This window comes from Panthera tigris, chromosome A3, assembly GCF_018350195.1.
Source record: "Panthera tigris isolate Pti1 chromosome A3, P.tigris_Pti1_mat1.1, whole genome shotgun sequence".
NCBI classification, from domain to species: domain Eukaryota; kingdom Metazoa; phylum Chordata; class Mammalia; order Carnivora; family Felidae; genus Panthera; species Panthera tigris.
This window is the reverse complement of record NC_056662.1, coordinates 119,779,751-119,799,746: the sequence shown is the minus strand read 5'-3', so window position 1 is coordinate 119,799,746 and position 19,996 is coordinate 119,779,751. Positions and strand designations below refer to the sequence as shown.

Genomic DNA, 19,996 nt, shown 5'->3' with positions numbered 1-19,996 from the left:
CATTTCTTTTATTTATTTATTTTATTTAAAAAAAAAAAAAATTTTTTTTTAACATTTATTTATTTTTGAGACAGAGAGAGACAGAGCATGAACAGGGGAGGGTCAGAGAGAGGGAGACACAGAATCCGAAACAGGCTCCAGGCTCTGAGCTGTCAGCACAGAGCCCGATGCGGGGCTCGAACTCACAGCCCTCACCGGCCGCGAGATCATGACCTGAGCTGAAGTCGGCCGCTTAACCGACTGAGCCACCCAGGCACCCCTTATTTATTTTTTTAATGTGTGTTTATTTTTGAGAGAGAGAGAGAGAGAGAGAGAGAGAGAGAGAGAGATGGAGCATGAGCACGGGAGGGACAGAGAAAGAGACACAGAATCCCAAGCAGACTCCAGGCTCTGAGCTGTCAGCACAGAGCCCCATGCAGGGCTCAAACTCATGACCAGCAAGATCATGACCTGAGCTGAAGTCAGAAGCTTAACTGACTGAACCACCCAGGTGCCCCAAGAATTTGCATTTCCAATAAGTATCCAAGTAATGCTGATCTAAGGACCACACTTTGAAAACCAATGATCTAGTTCAAATGACAGTGGTCTTGGCTGATACTAATAAGAAAGTCTGCTACTTCCCTCCTACTGGTTTGCGCTCACTCGGGATCAACCATGAATATCTGTCCTTTCCCCTCTTGGGTAGAAGTTTATACTATTTGTCCTCAGATCTCAGCTTTAGGGACTTGCCTGAGCTGTTCTGTCTCAGCTATATACACTCATCTCTCTCTTGGCTTTATCACTGTCTTACAGCAGAATTCAGAATTAAAAAAATATTTAAGTGTCATTTAGAAACATTTTCCTAATTGTCTTGAGTGGAAATAGCAGGGAGTGCTTCATGGTTTGTGGATGGCATCACTCTCAAGCAGAAAGGGAATTAGACAACTGACTTACTTGACTGAAAGCTCTTTGAGGGCAGCTCTTTGAGGGCTGCTTAGGTTCTAGCACCAAGTGCCCATGCACTGTCCTAAGGGACCTGTGCATACTAACACATTTAATCCACAGAGCACTCCTGTACATTCTTATTGTACAATGAAGGAACTGGGGCTCAGGGAAGTTGACTTGTCTGAGTTCACACCATTTGAATGTATGAGAGCCAGGATTTGGACTCAGGCCATTTGACACTAGAGTATGTGGTCTAAACCACTATACTTTGCCATATAATACAGTGCTCAGTAAGTTTGTTCAGTGTTATTAAAGGCTATAAACTTCCTACTTCATAGAAGAAAATTAAGTCAATAAGGATAGTCTTCAACTTTCTCCCTTCTCCAATCTGTAAACTCATGTGTGTATATATATATATTTCCTCACTTCTTTCCTCCAGTTTCATTAAAGTCTCTCTCTCTGTGTGTCTCTCTCTCCCTCTCTCTCTCTCTCTCTCTCCTCCCACCTTCTCTCTCTGTTCAAGGCCAGTCCTTCCCTATGTCCTTAACCCCACCTCTTCCCACTTTTTCTGGACTTTATCAGTTATTCTATGTAGTAACTTCAATCTCTCTTCTCCTTACTCTCCATCTCCTCACCCATAAACTTGCTCAAACATCTAAGAAAATTCCCCCTATGGGACCCAGCATTCACCTTTCCAACCCCCATTCAATCATTCTCCCATTCGAGCTTCTTGAATAGTCCTCACCTCTTGCCTCCCCTCCCATTTTTGTCTCAACAGATGGCAGTCGGAGTCCCACCCTCATATGCTATTTCAGCTGCTTTCAGCAAGTTCACCAGCATGTTCCCAACTGCTAAATGTTTTCAGTACTTATATACTGAAATTCTATGCTGCACTCGATTGCTCTCCCCTCCTTGAATCTCTTATTCACTTGGCTTCCCGGAATCGGCTCTGCCCTCAGCCCCCCAGCAATTCTCCATCCACTCTCTTAGTTTGAAACAACCGTCTCTTATAACAGAAAATCTTTGTATCTAGTGTCTTAGTTGTCTTGGTATCTAGAGGGAAAGGGGAAGGTCTACCCACATTACCTTGTACAATCTTCTCTACATGAATTATCTAGGTTTCTGTCTTCTCATTAGATTCTTCACTACCTGAAGGCAAAAACTTCTGTTCATCCTTATATCCTCAACTCTAAATACAGCCTGCCACAGTAGACTTGCAACAGATACCTGCTGATCATATTACCCTTTATAACTTTTGCTTCACAGATGTCCAAACAATTTCTGTAGATGTCTCCAAATGTTTATAGAAACATGTAAAACATTGTACAGAGTGTTCTAGAGGTTCAGAAAGGGTGTTATCATTTGGGGCTGGGTAAGACTCGCTGAAGGTGATCAAACTTGAGCTGGAAATAGTTTAAAGTCCAGATGTGGGAATGGGGAGGGAAGAGTATGAACACTTGACTCCCAGGCCAGAGACCGGCAGGCGGCAACTGGAGTACCTTGTTGAAACCTCAAGTTTGGATACAGAAAGAGTAGAAGATAAACTTAAAAAGGTGGGTAGGAAATATAAATGTGGAGGGTCTGAAGGCTAAACTGAGATTTTACCTTTATTCTAAGAGCAAGTAGGAGTCTATACCGAACAGGGTGCTCAATGGTCCTAAACAAACCTGGTGTCAGAAAGTCTGCTGGACGGTAGCCAGGACACACAGGAGTCACTAGTGGGACACTCTGATGAACAAAATGAGAGCCTGATACCGGGCGGGAGCCCTGAAAACTACCATAGCTCTAGTACTTGACAAATTTCACCAAATACATACATATTTGTGTGTATGCGCGCGCGTATGTGTATTTTAACACCTTTGAAACTGAAATACATCTTATGGTTAATCACGTGTCTTAACTGGCAGCATCTCTTCTTTCTTAACAACATGTAAAGTAATGGTGTATCTTGAAATTGATATTGTCCTAGATTCAATGAATATATCTAGATGTGAATAAGAAATAAAGAATTCAAAGGCAAAATTGAAAACCTGGGTGACTGGAAGAACTCTATTATTCCTAATAAAGAAGGAAGGGTGTTCCCTTGATCCCTGGATAGGAGTCTAACCAAATCTTCTATTTGAGCCATGACCCACGGACCATATTGCTGCTTACCTACTTTCCCCATCTGAACAAATCAAAAATAATTAGAGGAAGTACTTATTAATGACAACTTTAATACGAACATGTGTTTGACCCTCCAGAAACACTCACAGCCTAAAGAGAAGAACGAGTTGCCATTGAAAGGAGTACATGATGCTCAGGGATAGATGGCATGCAGTTTCTGGATCCAGCTGATAAAGATATCAAGGCAACTGATAGCATGAGTCACTTGAACAATCGATACTTCTTCAAATACTGGTTCACTTCTTCTTTGGGGTAGGGACGGAGCGCAATGCAAGTGGCGATATTCTCTGGCTGCTCCAGCCACAGCATGTGGTCAATGTTGCTCTGTTGCAGGGTCTCAGCCAGCTCCTTCAGGGTGCTTTCATCTGCAGCCTACCAGGAGCAGAGCACAGAACACAGATTGAATGGCCCCTTTAGGAAGTGTCAGAAGGCAATGAAAAAAAAAGTGTGTGTGTGGGGGTGGGTGGGTAGGGGGGTTTCCTCTGGACTGAAAAGTGGAGAGCAGCTCTCTCAACGAAGGAGCTATAGAGCGTGTCTCCAGAAGCAACAGCTTTACTGCCCCACTTGCCATTCACTCTCTGTAGGACCTTAGATAAGCTGCCTGGGAGTAGGAGAGGGACAGGCTTAATATGCTTGTTTCTAAAATGGAGATTTTTCTCTTCCCTCTTGAGATGCTGTATGCGTTGTCAGTAATTATGCTCTCTAGATTTTCTACTTCTCTTCGGCTGGTGTCCACACAGCTATCCCTAATGCTTCAGCCAGCTGTGATGTTAAGAGTGGACTATGAAAAGATTTCTAACAACACATCACCTCGAGCTCCATCCTCCCCTCCCATCGGACCCCTCCTAAACCTGGAAAGGTTTTCCTTTCGCTGGGACAGTTCCCACTTGTTAGCTCAGAGGGCAAACCAATCTCTAACATCCTTCTCAGATTGTTTCTCTGTCACCACACTGACTCCCATTAATAGGAGGTATTAAAGCTAGCACTCAAAAGGAAGATAGTGTGTTAGGGGCGCCTGGGTGGCTCAGTCAGTTGAGCATCCAACTTCGGCTCAGGTCACGATCTTGTGGTTTGTGAGTTTGAGCCCTGCATAGGGCTCTGTGCTGACAGCTCAGAGCCTGGAGCCTGCTTTAGATTCTGTGTCTCCCTCTCTCTCTGCCCCTCCCCCGCTCGTGCTTTTTCTCTCTCTCTCTCTCTCTCAAAAAAAAAAAAAAAGATAGTGTGTTATTTGGGATAATGTATATTTTTTGCCTGTGAGGGCGGAAGCCATTAAGATAACTAGAGGTTTGTCTTATCAAATAGGAGGATGCAGGGATTGCCACTCTTTAGCTAGAGTCCTCTGGGCACAGCCATGCTGGAGAACTCATGGACTCCCACCGCCCTCCCCACTCCTTCTTCAGCACCACATAGCAGCATAGGACAGTGAGTTAGAGGGAGTCCATTGCTCTGCTACTTAGTGATGGTGTGACCTTTGAGTTTATTTTGAGGGAGAAAGAAAGCATGAGTGGGGGAGGGGTAGATAGGGGGAGAGAGAATCTTAAGCACGGCAGGCTCTGTGCTAATAGCTCGGGCTCCATCTCTCTCCAATGTGAGATCATGACCTGAGCCGAAATCAAGAATCGGATGCTCAACTGACGGGAGCCACCCGAGCACCTCTCATCAGGTATCTTCTATACTTAAGGGAAGTCGTCTAATCTCTGTGGGCTTCAGATCTCTCATCTGAGAAAAGGGGTAAATAAATACATTATCTGCCTGAACGTGAGGGAGAGGGAGATGTCTGAGCCAGATGATTTCTTGAGGTCCTCTTCCTATAAAAAGTCTAAATGAAAAGCTATCTGTTTCTTTTCTGTCTACTCATAGATTCTCAAGACACTTTCCCCTAGGTTACTGACTGATGTTTTACTACCCAACAGAAATCTTTCTCTTGAAAGACAATCTGCTTTGTCAGCTGGCCATTAAGGGATTATCCCATCTCCGCCCTAGGATTCTAGTTTGTTTATAGTACATTTTATAATGTAAAGTAAAATATGTGTTTAATGTAGAAAACTAAAAAGAATAGAGAAGCATTAGAAAATAACCCAAATCTCACCACCTGCTCAATATGTGGATGTATTTCCTTAGTTTTCCCTTTCAAAATCTGGATCATTTTGTAGTTAGAATATAGTTCGGTTAGCATAACATAATGAGCACTCTTCCATGCCAACTAAATATGCTTCAAAAACCGTGATTTATACTAGCTTTATAATAGCACATTTTAAGCATAAAATTAACCAATCACTAGTGCTGGAAATTTGGTGATTTCCACATTCTTTACTATTATAAAGTGCTCCTATGAATATTCTTGATCTGTATACAATGCTCTTCGATGCGTCTGGTATCTGGTATCTTCCTAGGTTACACTTCCAGAAGCAAAATTGACAAAGGGAAAAGATAAGGGTAAGATCTGTTTGGCCACCTGCAAAACGAACCTTACCTCTATTTTACACCAGCGGTATCTGGTTATTTATGAAGCTAGGTTCAATATATGTACACATTTATTTTTCAAATAATTAGGTGTCATACCCCTCTATTAAGAGGGACGCCGATGAGAGCGGAAGGGGGCGGGAAGTCTTAATAACCCAATGTCCACTCACTCTTCACAGAGGCCCCCCCGACCGGCCGAAGTAAAGCTCCCGGGGCCATCGCTCAAGTCTCGGCAACCTCCCCAAACCTTACTTAGAAGACTCCTCCCCACTCACGCCACACCTACTCGACCAAGTAAGGCCTCTGCACCAAGACCACACCCACTTCCGGTCCCGACGACTTCGGCACCCCTCCCCCTCCGCCGGGTGCCTCACCTCGAGGACCACCTTGCGCATGCGCCCCAGGTCCCGAAGGTAAGCGGCCGTGTGGGGGTGGTCGCGGTGAATGTGCAAGGCCGCGGTGGCTGCGTGACAAGCCTGCGCTACCATTGCGCCTGCCGGCCAGGAGAATGGAGCCTGCGACAGATCCTTTCGTAACACCAAGTACTGGACTAGGATCTGCGGCTCTGCGCCAGAGGCCGCCATCTTCCGGGCCCACAGAAAGACCGGCCCTACTCCCCGGTGCATGCCGGGATGAGGGAGGGGCCCTGAGCGCAGCCATGTTTTTGTACGGTGGCGGCGCAAAGCACGCTGGGTCCGATTGGTTTGGTTTTGAAGGCGTGGACGGCGGGAACTCAACCTTGGCCTGGGTGAGCGAGAGAAGAGGTAAGGGGAAAAGAAGACCCGGTGACGGACGAGACCGTGGTCGGGGTGGAAGGCTGAACAGCCTCTTAAAGCCGTGTTGTGGGGCACGCGCGGGGGCAAGTAGACTGCCGGCTAGGACCGGGGAACGGGCAGGGTAGGACGGGTGAGGGAAGGGGAGTCCTAGCGGTGTCGCTTGGGGTGTCTCGCGACACCCGACGATGCGTGCCTGAGTTGTGTGCGCCCTACCGTGAATAGATGTGACTTTCTTGCCTTTTTTCTTTTACCAGCAAAGACATCTGGGTCCCTATTAAGGCTTGCCTGCACAACTTCGTAGGAAGGCCGGTGGGAATCCGAGGAGATGGAGTGGGCGAATGACAAGTCCAAAGGAGGTATTCAGAGGGTCGCCTTTTCCCCCTTAGTACTGCTGCCAAAGAGGACGCCTAGATCAAAACAACCCTTTCCTCCTCTAACGGATGTGTGACCCGGCCTGTTGGGAGCATTATGGTGAAAGATCCAAACACTGAAGACTGAAAAGGCACCGGCCAGCTAAGATTATTCATTGCAGATGGGAAATTACTTCAGACATTTCTAGGTTCCTGCCCCTTTTTAAAGGGATAGGTTACACTCATAATAATGCTTAGTGTTTATATATTCGGAGCTACAGTTCTAGTCACTGAGGTCTCATTCCTTTCCAGGATTTTTTTGGGTGGGGTCATTTATGCATTACACCTGTGGAAGGATCGGAGCCAAGCGGTGACTTCGGTGTTGGTTAGACTTGGGTGTGTCCTGGCCCTGCCATTAGAAATAATGTGGCCTTGGGCAAGTTATTTTGCCATTCTCTGCTCATTTCATCTGGAAAATGGAGGCAAGTAGTAGCCTTATGGTGATGGTTGTGGAAAGAAAATAAGAACTGAATTATCTTCATGCTTTATTTTTTTTTTAAGCTTATTTATTTTGAGAGAGAGAGAGAGAGAGCGCGAGCATGAGGAGGAGACAAGCGAAGAGGGGAGAGAGAGTTCCAAGCAGATTTCACATTGTCAGTACAGAGCCTGACCCAAGGCTTGATCCCACCCTTGAGATCATGACCTGAACTGATACCAAGAGTCAGACACTTAACGAACGACTCAGCTACCCAGGGGCCCCTTCATGCTTTAATTCTTTACATAATGTGCAAGTAAAACATCTAGCACGGGGTCTTAATGTGTAGGAAATGTGCAGCAAATGCTCTATTGTTAGACTTGATTGGCATTATGAAACTGTGATGGTCCTTAATCTCTTGGGAACTGATATTTGCCTTTGAATTTCTGTCTGACTGTGAACTTGTTTTCCTTTCTAAATCCCAGTAATATTGTAGACAGTTCCCTTTAGTGTCCTTTTAGTCCTGTGTGAATAATACTTCTCAGAGCTTCAAAACACTTAAGACTCTCTGGATGTCTGAATCCAAAGAGTTATGCATTAGCACTTTGGGGAAACATGCATAAAAGCCAATGTAAAAATCTACATTTTTAATAACAGTGTCTGAGAGAGTCAGTGAATTTGGTGACCCAGTCCTTATCATAGATAAGTCCTTATCATAGATAACTGACACGAGTTATATTCAGATTATGCTCACGTTGGACTGTCCTGGTCAGGAACTGCTTGTACATTAGTGCTCAACCTATAGGGCTGTTCATTCTTGATTCTTGTTGTCAGGTCCTCTGGTTTTATAAATCGTGGCCAATGTCTAACATTTTAGCTGGTCAAAGTTCTAAGAAGGGAGTTAACCCTCTGTTAATCCCTGAAATTCTTCCTGTGGCCAGAGTCAGAAATCCCTGGATGCTTGTGAAATTGCCTTTTTACTTTCCTCAGGTGTTTTAGCTCACTTGGAAAGACTAGAGACTCAAATGAGCAGATCCTGTAAAAACTTAGAAGATCCGCCAAGAGAGACAGCAGAGAGCGATCTTGGGACCAAGATTCGTAAACTGAGGTGTCTGCGTGATAAGCTCAGGGCTGAAGTGAAACAGCGTCAAGCCAGAGTGAGTACAGGGGCCATGTTGGCAAGCTTTGCTGAAGCATAAAGAATAAGCATGATCTGGGAATTAACAAATTTGTATAATGGGTTTTACCTGTGATCTTACTGGATTGATTTCAGTCCTTGACCTCTCAAATGATCAGTTCTGTAGAGTCAGCTAATATCAGTGTCAACCAATAATTGTTAGGCGTTACTGATAGGCCAGGCAAGTTCTTCATAATAGCCTCTTAGCCTGCACTTGTAGACAGGAGCTTGTTACTTCAGTCTCAGCCTGATGGGTCATTCATTGGTATTTTTGTCATTACCGCCATCTTTCCCTTACAGACTTGAAACCTCACAGTGAACTTTGACGCTTCCTTCTCTTCAGTTTTCTCTCTTGGCCAGGATAGGTCAGCAAGACCTGCCAAATTTTCATTTGGGTTGTCTTTGTGCTTCCAAAGGATTATCCACATATGTTGTAAATATTTACCAGGGGATTGGGATGCCGGGATTATTGGAGTAGTCTGCTCGTTGTTTTCTCTTCGTGTATATCTACTTCTCCAATAACTCTTACACAGCCAGGAAAATGCTTCATAAGACCCTACATTGAATTTTATATAAATGTAAAAAGTGTAAACTTATGTCTGACTTGTTTTTTTTGAATGTTGTCTGTGAGATTTATTCATACTGGTGAACATAGTGGTCATTCTTTTTTATTGCTGTGTAGTAATTTCATTTTATGAATATTCCACAATTTATTTACTTAATTGTATTGGCGACATTTGGATTATTTTATTTCACTTCAGGGCTGTGAAACATTCTTGTTCCTGTCTTTTGATGTAAAAATACGTACTTTTCTATCAGGTGTATACTTTGTAGAATTGCTAGGTCATATTTGTCCTTAGTAAATACTGCCAAACAGTTTTTGGAAGTGATTCCACCAATTTTACATTCCCAGCACCTGTGTAAAAGATTTCCATCATTTTGCATATTTACCAGTAGTTGATATTGTCAGTTTAAAAAATTTGTCACTCTGCTGAGTGTCACAGTATCTCATGGTGGAGTAATTTGCAATTGCCTGATAACTAATGCTGTTGAGTACCTGTATTGGATACTTGAAAGTCTTCTGTTGTGAAATAGGCTTTTTGAGGCTTCTGCAAAAATTTTATTGCGTTGTGTGTCTCTTACTGGATTGTAGAATTGTTTACATATTTTGGATATGAATTCTTTAGTATATGTATTACGAATCTTCTCTTAGACTGTGGCTTGCCTTTTCACTCTAATGGTGTCTTGCGATGAAAAGACAGTCTTCATTTTAATGAAGGTTGATTTAGGAGTCTAATTTTATACTTACTGCTCTTGTTTCCTTTTAATAAATCTTTGCCTAACTTGAGATGGTGAAGATGTTCTGTGGTATTTTCTAAAAACTCTATTGTACTTTTTACTTTCAGAACTACTGTCTGTCTGGAATTGATTTTTGTGTATGGGATGAAGTAGAGGTCATACTACTAGTTTTGTTTTTCCATGTGAATATCCAGTGCATTTGCTACCACTTTTTGATGTCCATTCTTTTCCCGTTGTGTTGTAATGGATCTCTGGGTCCACTGTGGGCCTGTTCTGTTCCATTGGTCTGTTTGTCTTCATGTGGGTACAAGAGATTTATTTACTGTAAGTTTGGATACCTGTCATATATGTCGTCATCTTCAGAATAATCTCGGCTATTCTTGGCCCCTTGAATTTTACATAAATTTGGGAATCAGCTGTCAATTTCCAAAAAACCTGTAGTTTTGATTGGGATTGCATTGAATCTATACACCAATTTGGAGAGAATTGAAATATTTTCAATATTGCATTTTCCAGTCAGTGTACATGATGTATCTTTCCATTTATTTAGTTCTTTAATTTCTCTTAGTAATGTGTGCAGTTTTATGTGTAGAGATCTTTATTTTTTTTATTATTTTTTTAATGTTTATTTATTTTTGAGAGAGACAGAGTGCAAGCAGGGGAGGGGTAGAGAGAGAAGGAGACACAGTATCTGAAGCAGGCTCCAGGCCCTGAGCTGTCGGCACAGAGCCTGATGTGGGGCTCAGACTCACAAACCGTGAGATCATGCATGACCTGAGCCAAAGTCGGACACTTAACCGACTGAGCCACCCATGTGTAGAGGTCTTAAACATCATTCAGTATATTTATCTTTATGTATTTGATTTTTCCTGATGTTAACGTATATGGCAGGGGTCCACAGACTTTCTGTATAAGGCCAGATAGTCATTATTTTAGGCTTTGTGAGCCACCTGGTCTCTATGGCAACCATTCAGCTCTGCTGTTGTACTGTGAAGTAGCCATAGACAATAAGTACATGCGTGGGTGTGTTCCAGTCAAACCTTATTTACAAAAATAAGTGTCAAGATAGGTTTGACCCACAAGTCCTATTTTAATAGCCCCTGATGTATTATCTTTTAGAAATTTTATTTTCATATTATGTAGAAATATATTTGATTTTTATATATTGACTTTATGACAACTTTGCTAAATCTACATTAATTCTATTTATCTCTCTATTCTTTTGGGATTTCTACATCTGGAATCATGTCATATGCAAACACTAACAGTTTTACTTCTTTCCAATCCTTGTAATTTGTTTTCCTTGCCTTATTCTACTAGCTAAGTTGTTTCCTATATTGTTGAGTAGAGATAATCTTAGAGTCAACCTGTTTGCTCTAAATTTTGTATACATACTCTTATCAGATTAAGGAAAGGGTCTTCTATGTCTAGCTTGCTCATTTAATTGTGATCAAGTATTGAATTTTATCAAATGTTTTTACTGCATACATTAAGGTGGTTGTATGGCTTTTCTTTTATTAATGTGGTGATACATATTGATTGGTGTTTGAATGATAATGGCTTACATTTTTAGAATAAACCTACGTTGGTTTGATGTATTACCTTTCTATATAATGTTGAATTCTATTTGCTAATATTTGCTAATAGGACTTTTACATCTAAATTCTTGAGATTGTCTTGTGCTTTTTTTTTTTTTTTTTTTTAATGTCCTTTTCGGGTTTTGGCATCAAATTTAACTGGGTCTTATAAAGGGAGTTGATATATTTTCCTCTTTTTCTGTTCATTGGAAAAGTTTATATAAAATTGGTGTGGTTTTTCCTTAAATATTTGTAAAGAACTACCTGGTAAAACTTTGGGCCTCCTCTGTGGGAAGGTTTTAAGTTTCTGATTCAATTTCTTTGATTAATATAAAGCTTTTATATTTCCTGTTTCCCTTTGGGTCATCTTTGGTAAATTGCATTTCATTTAAAGTTGTTTGAACCTTCTTGTTTTTGTTTTTATTTTTGTTTCTGTTTTGTTTTATTTTTGTTTTTTTAATTTTTTAGTTTTTATTAATAATTTATTTTTTAATTTACATCCAAGTTAGCATATGGTGCAACAATGATTTCAGGAGTAGATTCCTCAATGCCCCTTACCCATTTAGCCCATCCCACCCTCCCACAACCCCTCCAGTAACCCTCTGTTCTCTATATTTAAGAGTCTCTTAAGTTTTGTCCCCCTCCCTGGTTTGTTTTTTTTTTTAATTTTTAATGTTTATTTGAGAGAGAGAGAGAGAGGCAGAATGTGAGTGGGGGAGGGGCAGAGTGGGCTCTGGGCTGTTAGCACAGAGCCTGATGTGGGGCTTGAACTCACGAACTGTGAGATCATGACCTGAGCCGAAGTTGGACAGTTAACCGACTGAGCCATCCCGGCACCTTCCCCTCCCCTGTTTTTATATTATTTTTGCTTCCCTTCTCTTATGTGCATCTGTTTTGTATCTTAAAGTCCTCATATGAGTGAAGTCATGTGATATTTGTCTTTCTCCGACTGACTGATTTCACTTAGCATAACACCCTCTAGTTCTAGCCATGTAGTTGCAAATGGCAAGATTTCATTTTTTTTGATTGCCAGGTAATACTCCATTGTATATATATACCACATCTTTATCCATTCATCCGTCCTTGGACATTTGGCTCTTTCCATACATTGGCTATCGTCGATAGTGCTGCTATAAACATTGGGGTGCATGCGCCCCTTCGAAACAGCACACCTGTATCCCTTGGGTAAATACCTAGTAGTGCAATTGCTGGGTCATAGGGTAGTTCTATTTTTAGTTTTTTGAGGAACCTACATACTGTTTTCCAGAGTGACTGCACCAGTTTGCATTCTCACCAGCAGTGCAAAAGAGATCCTCTTTCTTCACATCCTCACCAACATCTGTTGTTGCCTTTGTTGTTAATGTTAGCCATTCTGACAGGTGGTATCTCATTGTGGTTTTGATTTGTATTTCCCTGATGATGAGTGATGTTGAGCGTTTTTTCCTGTGTGGGTTGGCCATCTGGATGTCTTCTTTGGAGAAGTGTCTATTCATGTTTGCCCGTCTTCACTGGATTATTTTTTGGGTGTTGAGTTTGATAAGTTCTTTATAGATTTTGGATACTCTTATCTGATATGTCATTTGCAAATATCTTCTCCCATTCCATCAATTACCTCTTAGTTTTGCTGATTACTTCCTTTGCTGTGCAGAAGCTTTTTATTTTGATGAGGTCCTGATCAGTTTTGCTTTTGTTTCCCTTGCCTCTGGAGATATGTTGAGGAAGAAGTTGCTGCGGCCAAGATCAAAGAGGTTTTTGCCTGCTTTCTCCTTGAGGATTTTGATGGCTTCCTGTCTTACATTGAGGTCTTTCATCCATTTTGAGTTTATTTTTGTGTCTGGTATAAGAAAATGGTCCAGGTTCATTCTTCTGCATGTCGCTGTCCAGTTTTCCCAGCACCATTTGCTGAAGAGACTGCCTTTATTCCATTGAATCTTCTTTCTTGCTTTGTCAAAGATTAGTTGGCCATACGTCTTTGGGTCCATTTCTGGGTTCTCTATTCTGTTCCATTGATCTGAGTGTCTGTTTTTGTGCCATAAAGTTGTTTGAAGCTTCTTAAACAACTATCTTGTGAATAGGATTGATCAGTAGCATTGTCTCAGTTTTTAATCTGATTGGTAATTTGTGATCACTCTTCTCTTTTTCTCTCCTTGATCAGTCTTGTTATCAGTTTTGTATCAGTTTTATTAAAGAACCAACTTTTGGCATTATTGATTTTTCTCTTTTACACATTTGTGTTGCATTTTCATTGATATTTTCTCATAATTCACTATACCCTTCCTTCTATTCTTTACATTTAAGTTGCTTTTTAGCTTCCTGAGATGAATACTTACTGATTTTTTTTTTTTAGTCTTTCTTTTCCCCTTTTTGTTTGTGAGGGTTATAAATTTTTCACTAAGCACAGTGTCTTGGTCAAATATGGGCTGTTGGAACAAAAATACCATAAACTGGGTGACCTATCAACAACACACGTTTCTCACAGTTCTAGAGCCTGGGAAGTCCAAGATTATGGACCCGGCAGATTCAGTGTCTGATGAGGACCTACTTCCTCATTGATGGTAGTCTTCTCACTGTAGTTGAAGTGCTAGAAGTGTAGTTTACATGCTGGAAGGGGTGAGCTAGCTCTCTCGGGTCTCTTACAAGGGCACTAATCTCATTCATGAAGGCTCCAATATTGTGACCTAATCACCAGCCAGAGGCCCTGCCTCCAAATACCATCACATTGGGCATTAGATTTCAGCATATGAATTTTGAGGGATACAAACATTCAGTGCCTGTCACGTGGCTTTAACTATATCCCACAAGCTGTGATAATGTCATGTTTTCATTGCTTTGCTACCCTGTGCTTACCCTAGACTTGCTTTATACCCTTTTCTTTTTCTTCTCACAATATTCTCCATTCCTATCAAAGTCCTGATTCTTCTTTGGGCCAGCACAGTTGCTACTCTGATTTCTAGCACAGTGACTGACAAAATTTTTCCTTTCTTGTGAATTCATAGCACTAATGGGTCACTGTAGCATAATACACTTATTACATAATAAAAAATACTCTGCATTTATGTGAGGGCAAGGACCCTATGCTATGCCCCTTTGCACCCAGTTTGATTTGCTGCATATTTTGCAGATTAAAGCATCTACTGCCAATGCAGAACTCGACCAAACATTGGAGATCAGTGAGCAAGAAGCTGTGGGAGGAAAAGAGGAAAATATGAAAGCCATTTTGCAGGCATATCGTTTTACAGGTATAATTTATTTTCTGACCTGTTTCAGTCTGAGTCTCTTGTCTCTAGTGCATTGCTTTGCTAGATATATTATTAGTCCTGGACTTATTTCATGAGCATGGATTTTGCCTTCTTCAGCCTATACACACAAAGCTGGCATACTGTTTGTGGGCATCTTCACTTATAAAATCGGCCACTTTTTGCGGAAGATTGGTTGGTGGCCAGCTTAGATTATTCATTTTAGCTCTAGTGTGTGTTGGACCCTGTGGTAGAACTGCCTTTGCTGCTGGCTGGCTTGATATCACTGGTCAAGTTGTTTCAACCTAGTAAGTCTCTGTTTTCCTACTATAATGGGGATTTATCCTGCCCATTATCTATGGCATAAGAGGATTGTGGAAGGAACTGCACTATCATACATTATTTGACACTCAGAAAAAGGAGTAACATGAAAATTTCCAAATCTCTTCTTCCATAATTTGATATAAGGATGTTTTATCTTTTCCACCATCTTCCATGGTTTTAACAACTCAAATCTGAAGTGAGGCAGCGTCAGAATAAAGAGTCTATTATGTTCATTCAACAAACATTTGATTGTTCATTCAACAAACATATTGTGTGTATGAGGCAGTGCTGAAGTGATTGCACAGCTGAGAAAGAAACTACCTTTGCTGACATGTGTTGACAGGTATCAACTTGTTTGCTTCAGGGCTCAGTGGGAAACGGACCAGCCGAGGGGTCTGTGTCTGCATCAGCACTGCTTTTGAGGGAAATTTGCTGGATTCCTATTTTGTCGACCTTGTCATACAGAAGCCACTTCGGATACATCACCATTCAGTTCCAGTCTTCATTCCCCTAGAGGAGATATCTGCAAAATACTTACAGACTAATATTCAGCACTTCCTGTTCTGTCTCTGCGAATACCTAAATGCTTACGCTGGGAGGAAGTACCAGGCAGATCAACTTCAGGTATCTGTCTGGGATCTTATATAGGATTTTATTAGCCAAGAATAGGCTCAAAAGGTGAAAAAAGGTGGGGGGCAAGTTATTTTTTATATTTTATCTTATTTTTTTTTATTTTAGAGAGAATGCTCAAGTAGAGGATTGGGCAGAGGGAGAGAGAGAAAGAATATCTCAAGCAAGCTCCACACTCAGCACAGAGCCCACGTGGGTCTCTATCCCATGACCCTGGGATCATGACCTACTGAGCCACCCAGGCACTCCTCTTTTGTATTTAAAATGCTTTATAATTCTGAGCCAGAAGTTTGACCATTGTCCTTCTGATGCGTGTTTCTTATTTATATACAAGTTATTTTCCACCTTCTTCCCCTTTTGAAATTCTGGATGCTGTTGAAGCATGGATGCTGGTTAAGGGATTTTTCACTCCCGAATGGTAGTCGTCAAGCTTTTATACTTGACCCTTTCTTCCCTTCACAAAGTACAATCATACCTCATTTTATTGTACTTCTCTTTATTGCACTGTGCAGATATTGTGTTTTTCTACAGATTGAAGGTTTGTGGCAACCTTGTGTTGAGCAAGCCTATTTGTGCCATTTCTCCAACAGCATTTGCTCATTTTGTGTCTCTGTGTCACATTTTGTTAATTCTCTCAATACTTCAAACTTCTTCATTATTTGTTATGGTGATCTGATCAGTGATTACGATTCACTAAATGTTCAGATGATGGTTAGCATTTTTTAGTAATAAAGTGTTTTTTAATTAAGATCTGCATATTGGCAGGGGGGTGCCTGGGTGGCTCAGCTGGTTAAGCGACTGACTCTTGATCTCAGCTCAGGTCATGATCTCACAGTTTGTGAGATCAAGGCCCATGTTGGGCTCTGTACTGATAGTGTGGAGCTTGCTTAGGATTCTCTCTGCCCCTCCCTCTCTCTCAATTTTTCTCTCAAAATAGATAAATTTAAAAAGATACGTACATTGGTTTTTTAGACATAATGCTATTGTGTACTTAATAAGCTACAGTATGGTATAAACATAACTGTCCTGGGAAACCAAACAATTCATTTGACTTGCTTCATTGCAGCAGTCTGGAACTGACCCCACAGTATCTCTGAGGAATGCCTATACAGTTTCTGTACTGTTAATTCAGCAGGGATTTATAGAGTACTTACTCTGTACCAAGTGTCTTGCTGAATCTTAGGTATAGTTGCAAAGCAGAGTAATACATAGAGGAATACTATCCATCTTTGCCTGAACTCTGGCCTACATTCTTGGGGTTGCATTGGAGCTAGGGTTGGGTGAGAAAAAAAGTGCTTTTAAGTAGACAGGAAATGAGTACAGATAAGGAATATATGACTTTTAGAAGCTGTGTTCCACCCATGCATTTAGAATGACTCTGAAGCTCTTAGTTATCAGTTAAACTTACACTGATAACGTGGACACAGACACAAAGCATCTTAGCCAACTGTATGAAGACAATGAAATTCTTGGCAGAAATTGTATCTCCCTTACGCCCCCAACCCCCAGCCGTTTATTTAGTGTTTTCTGCAGTTCTTTCTAGGATGCCACTAACTCTTCACATCTTTATCATTAGTCCTTTTTACAGGCTTTTCTCTTTTGTTTAGTTCTCTGAAATTTGATTAATGGGCCCTATTTTTGTAGACATGTTTGTTTGAAGTGTCACAACCACTCACTGCCTTTGGAACTGTAGTCATCGTACATTGTGTGTCTCTTCTGACCCCCACACCCCTTAGAGAGACTTTGCAGCCTTTCTGGCTGGGCCCTTGCAGAGAAACTCGCTGTGCAACTTGCTGTCGTTTACTTACAAAGTGGAGCCACAGAGTCGGTCGTTCCCATTTTGTGCTAGACTGCTGTATAAGGACCTCACGACAACCCTTCCAACTGACGTCACCATTACGTACCAAGGTGAGAGGAAGGATGCCTCAGTGAAGAGATTACAATGGGCTCAGCGTTACTCAGGTTGAATGAGACGGTAAAATAGGTAGATTACATCAGTTGGACCTTTGGAGACCCGTTCTTCTGTTAATCTACCAGAAATTTACTCAGTAAAATACAAAGAATATTTTTCTTTTTTTTAAATATATTTTTTAACGTATATTTTTGAGAGAGAGAGATATTGAGAGTGAGTGATCTGAAGCAGGCTCTGTGCTGACAGCAGAGAGCCTGATGGGGGGATTGAACTCAGGAACTGGAAGATCATGACCTGAGTGGAAGTCAGACGCTTAACTGACCGAGCCACCCAGGTGCCCCGAATGTTTTCCTTCTTTCTACCAGTTTTTCTCTCCTTTTTGTGGGTAGTAGACATAATTTACCCTTGTTCCCTCTCCTTTGTTCCATCCAAGTCTGCTAATGCTCCTCCAGTTTAAGATTTGTTTTCTTTGGAGACCCCTCCTGAAGAGAGACAGCTCATGAGGCTGTCAGAGGGTCACTTATGATGGAGAAAGCCAAAAGACTCATTTCACTAAGAAGCCAAGTAGACAAGTGTATATGTCGCTCTCTAGAGACCCTTCTCTGGATGGGAATTTTTTAGGGCTGGCTGAGAGAGCTTTATGATACAGTTTTATAGTTAAATATACCATCATAATGTGACATGGGCAATAATGAAAAATAGGATAAAATATTTTTAGGAGGTGGAAAATTTGAAGCTGCTGCAGATTTCACACCATAGATTTTAGGCTTCCTTCTGGGCAGGGTCTGTTCGGGTCTCAAAACTTCATTGGTCCAATAAAGGGCAGCCTCTTTCCTCCAGACCAAAAAAAAAAAAGTTACGTGGGTCCAGAACACCAGTGATCCAGGTTCAGGTTCCCCCAGTTGCACTAAATGAGATTGACTTAATCTGTTTTAGGGACGGACACCTCATCCACTTCATGGGAAGAACAGCGAGCATCCCATGAAAATCTGTTTTTTACGAAGCCCCTGCATCAAGTGTTTACTTCGTTTGCAAGAAACGGAGAAAGGTTGGATATGAGCCTGGTCTCCTAGAATATTATTTTCACTGGGAACATGTCAAAAGTGAGTAAAGTAGTACTGTGCACAGTCCCAGGTGTGGTCCTGGGAACTGAAAACTATTGAAAGACTCAGAGCCCTTGCCTAGGGACCATCCTTGTAATGAGAACATTCATCTCATCATGATGGTAAGGGGCAAGTTTGGACAATTGAGGTATTGATTTGATCATATATTTTAGCTGAAAATCAGAATGTGTGTGGGGCAGAAGGCATTTTGTGAAAGAGGGAGTATGTACCATTCAACTGAAGAGTCGCTTTTATGAAAGCTTTATTTCTGCCTCGTTTTCCTGAGTCTTTTGAAAATAAAGTTTTTACAACATTCTGGGTTCCTGAATGACAGTTAAGGAAAACATGTTTGATCCGTAGATTGCAGCACAGTGTATTCTAGGCCCCTGTTTCATAAAGAATATGGTGTGAGAACATACTGTGGATAATCAGGGCTCTATGTGGCAAATGCTTTGTTTTCTAAAACACGTCAGTTGAATGTGTTAGGTCAGCTATAAAAAAGCACGATCAGACGTCTGCTCAGACTCAGCGGTTACAAAGGGAAGCAGACCTCCCTCATCTGTCTTCTGCAAGCTCTCCCATGCTGCACAGGCCTGATCGGAGTCCTGACCCCCCTTCCTGCCCCAGAACTGCAGCCAGGTCTCTACCGTGGTCCCTCTTTGGACCTGATGACCAGGAAGTAACCTATGTGTGTGGGAGCACAGGGGACTCGTAGAGCCAGCTCGGCCCACCATTAGAAGGAAGCAGCTTGAGAGTAAGAGAGATGTCTTAGTTCAGGCTCTTGCCTTCTAGGCATGTGGTAAGGATGAGTGGTGTGAGTTAGCAAAGCACTTAGCGCTTTTCAGATGATTGGTGTTAACAGAATTTTCACAGTGATCACATCCAAGTTGAATAAAGCTTTTAATAAAACAGTCTTCTTTATCAATACCTGTAAATTCTCTTTTAAAGCAGTAGCAAAGGCGACTGTAGCAAGAGCTCAAGAGGCAAGGCAATATTGGAAAGTGTTTAACAGAAAGTTAAAAATATAAATGTAGAAGATCTGTTTATATATTTTTCTCTCAGAAATAAATTCCCTTTCCCTCCCTCCCACCAGGTAAAAGGAAATATTGCACTTTCTGCTCTCATGACTAAGGTGGCAGGGGTTCCAGAAGAACCTTTCAAGATTATCAGGAACATCAGCATGAGGGCCGGTTCGCCTAGCCCGGACCATATGGAGACCAGCAGCTCTCCAGCCTGAAAGAGGCCTTCCACGTGTGCGCCAGGGAGAGCAGCTGGCCGCTCAGTGGTCGAGTCCTGCCAGGTCCTCGTCCGAAGCACAGCTCTCCCACCTGTGCTCCCAGCCCCGCAGCAAAGGCAGCTCTGTCCCACCTCGGATACGTTCCCGCTCACAGTGGCCGTGGCCTCTCTGGGGGAAGGAGGGCTGGTCAGACCCGGGCTCTGGAAGGATTGTTCCAGTACTATGCCTAAGACCCCTACTCTCTGAGGAAGCTACAGGCACGCTGAGGAATAGTATGGCCACCCTCAGAGCTCACGTATCCATGAACAAATGAAGGCTTGAGATTTTTAAACCTAAAGTCTATGTGA

At 41.9% G+C, this 19,996-nt stretch overlaps 2 protein-coding genes across 5 annotated transcripts; one reads left to right on the top strand and one right to left on the bottom strand.

Annotated features, from left to right (window-relative positions):
- Positions 1 to 3,120: 3,120 nt before the first annotated feature.
- Positions 3,121 to 6,223, bottom strand: PTRHD1 (peptidyl-tRNA hydrolase domain containing 1). The gene is made up of 2 exons (XM_007093072.3): positions 5,928 to 6,223; positions 3,121 to 3,462 (listed from the first exon to the last, which is right to left on the bottom strand). Exons 1-2 carry the CDS (start codon positions 6,177 to 6,179, stop codon positions 3,292 to 3,294), a joined length of 423 nt encoding a protein of 140 aa, XP_007093134.1. The 5' UTR covers positions 6,180 to 6,223; the 3' UTR covers positions 3,121 to 3,291.
- Positions 6,158 to 19,980, top strand: CENPO (centromere protein O). 4 transcript variants are annotated; one of them, XM_042982367.1, is made up of 8 exons: positions 6,158 to 6,301; positions 6,584 to 6,685; positions 8,145 to 8,311; positions 14,329 to 14,446; positions 15,111 to 15,391; positions 17,134 to 17,305; positions 18,246 to 18,412; positions 19,506 to 19,980. In XM_042982367.1, exons 2-7 carry the CDS (start codon positions 6,655 to 6,657, stop codon positions 18,380 to 18,382), a joined length of 906 nt encoding a protein of 301 aa, XP_042838301.1. In that variant the 5' UTR covers positions 6,158 to 6,301; positions 6,584 to 6,654; the 3' UTR covers positions 18,383 to 18,412; positions 19,506 to 19,980. The 4 variants fall into 4 exon arrangements, with proteins under 4 accessions (XP_042838301.1, XP_007093137.2, XP_042838302.1 ...); XM_007093075.3 differs by having other exon boundaries at positions 6,158 to 6,317; positions 15,132 to 15,391; XM_042982368.1 differs by having other exon boundaries at positions 6,158 to 6,317; positions 18,246 to 18,357.
- Positions 19,981 to 19,996: the final 16 nt, after the last annotated feature.

Excerpts from the sequence above, each read along its gene's own strand:
- CENPO (XM_042982367.1), top strand. The coding sequence starts at position 6,655 with ATGGAGTGGGCGAATGACAAGTCCAAAGGAG. Across the intron at positions 6,686-8,144 it reads GAATGACAAGTCCAAAGGAG|GTGTTTTAGCTCACTTGGAA; the intron begins GTATTCAGAGGG and ends TACTTTCCTCAG. Across the intron at positions 14,447-15,110 it reads GCAGGCATATCGTTTTACAG|GTATCAACTTGTTTGCTTCA; the intron begins GTATAATTTATT and ends ATGTGTTGACAG.
- PTRHD1 (XM_007093072.3), bottom strand. The coding sequence starts at position 6,179 with ATGCACCGGGGAGTAGGGCCGGTCTTTCTGTGGGCCCGGAAGATGGCG. Across the intron at positions 3,463-5,927 it reads TGCGCAAGGTGGTCCTCGAG|GCTGCAGATGAAAGCACCCT; the intron begins GTGAGGCACCCG and ends TGCTCCTGGTAG.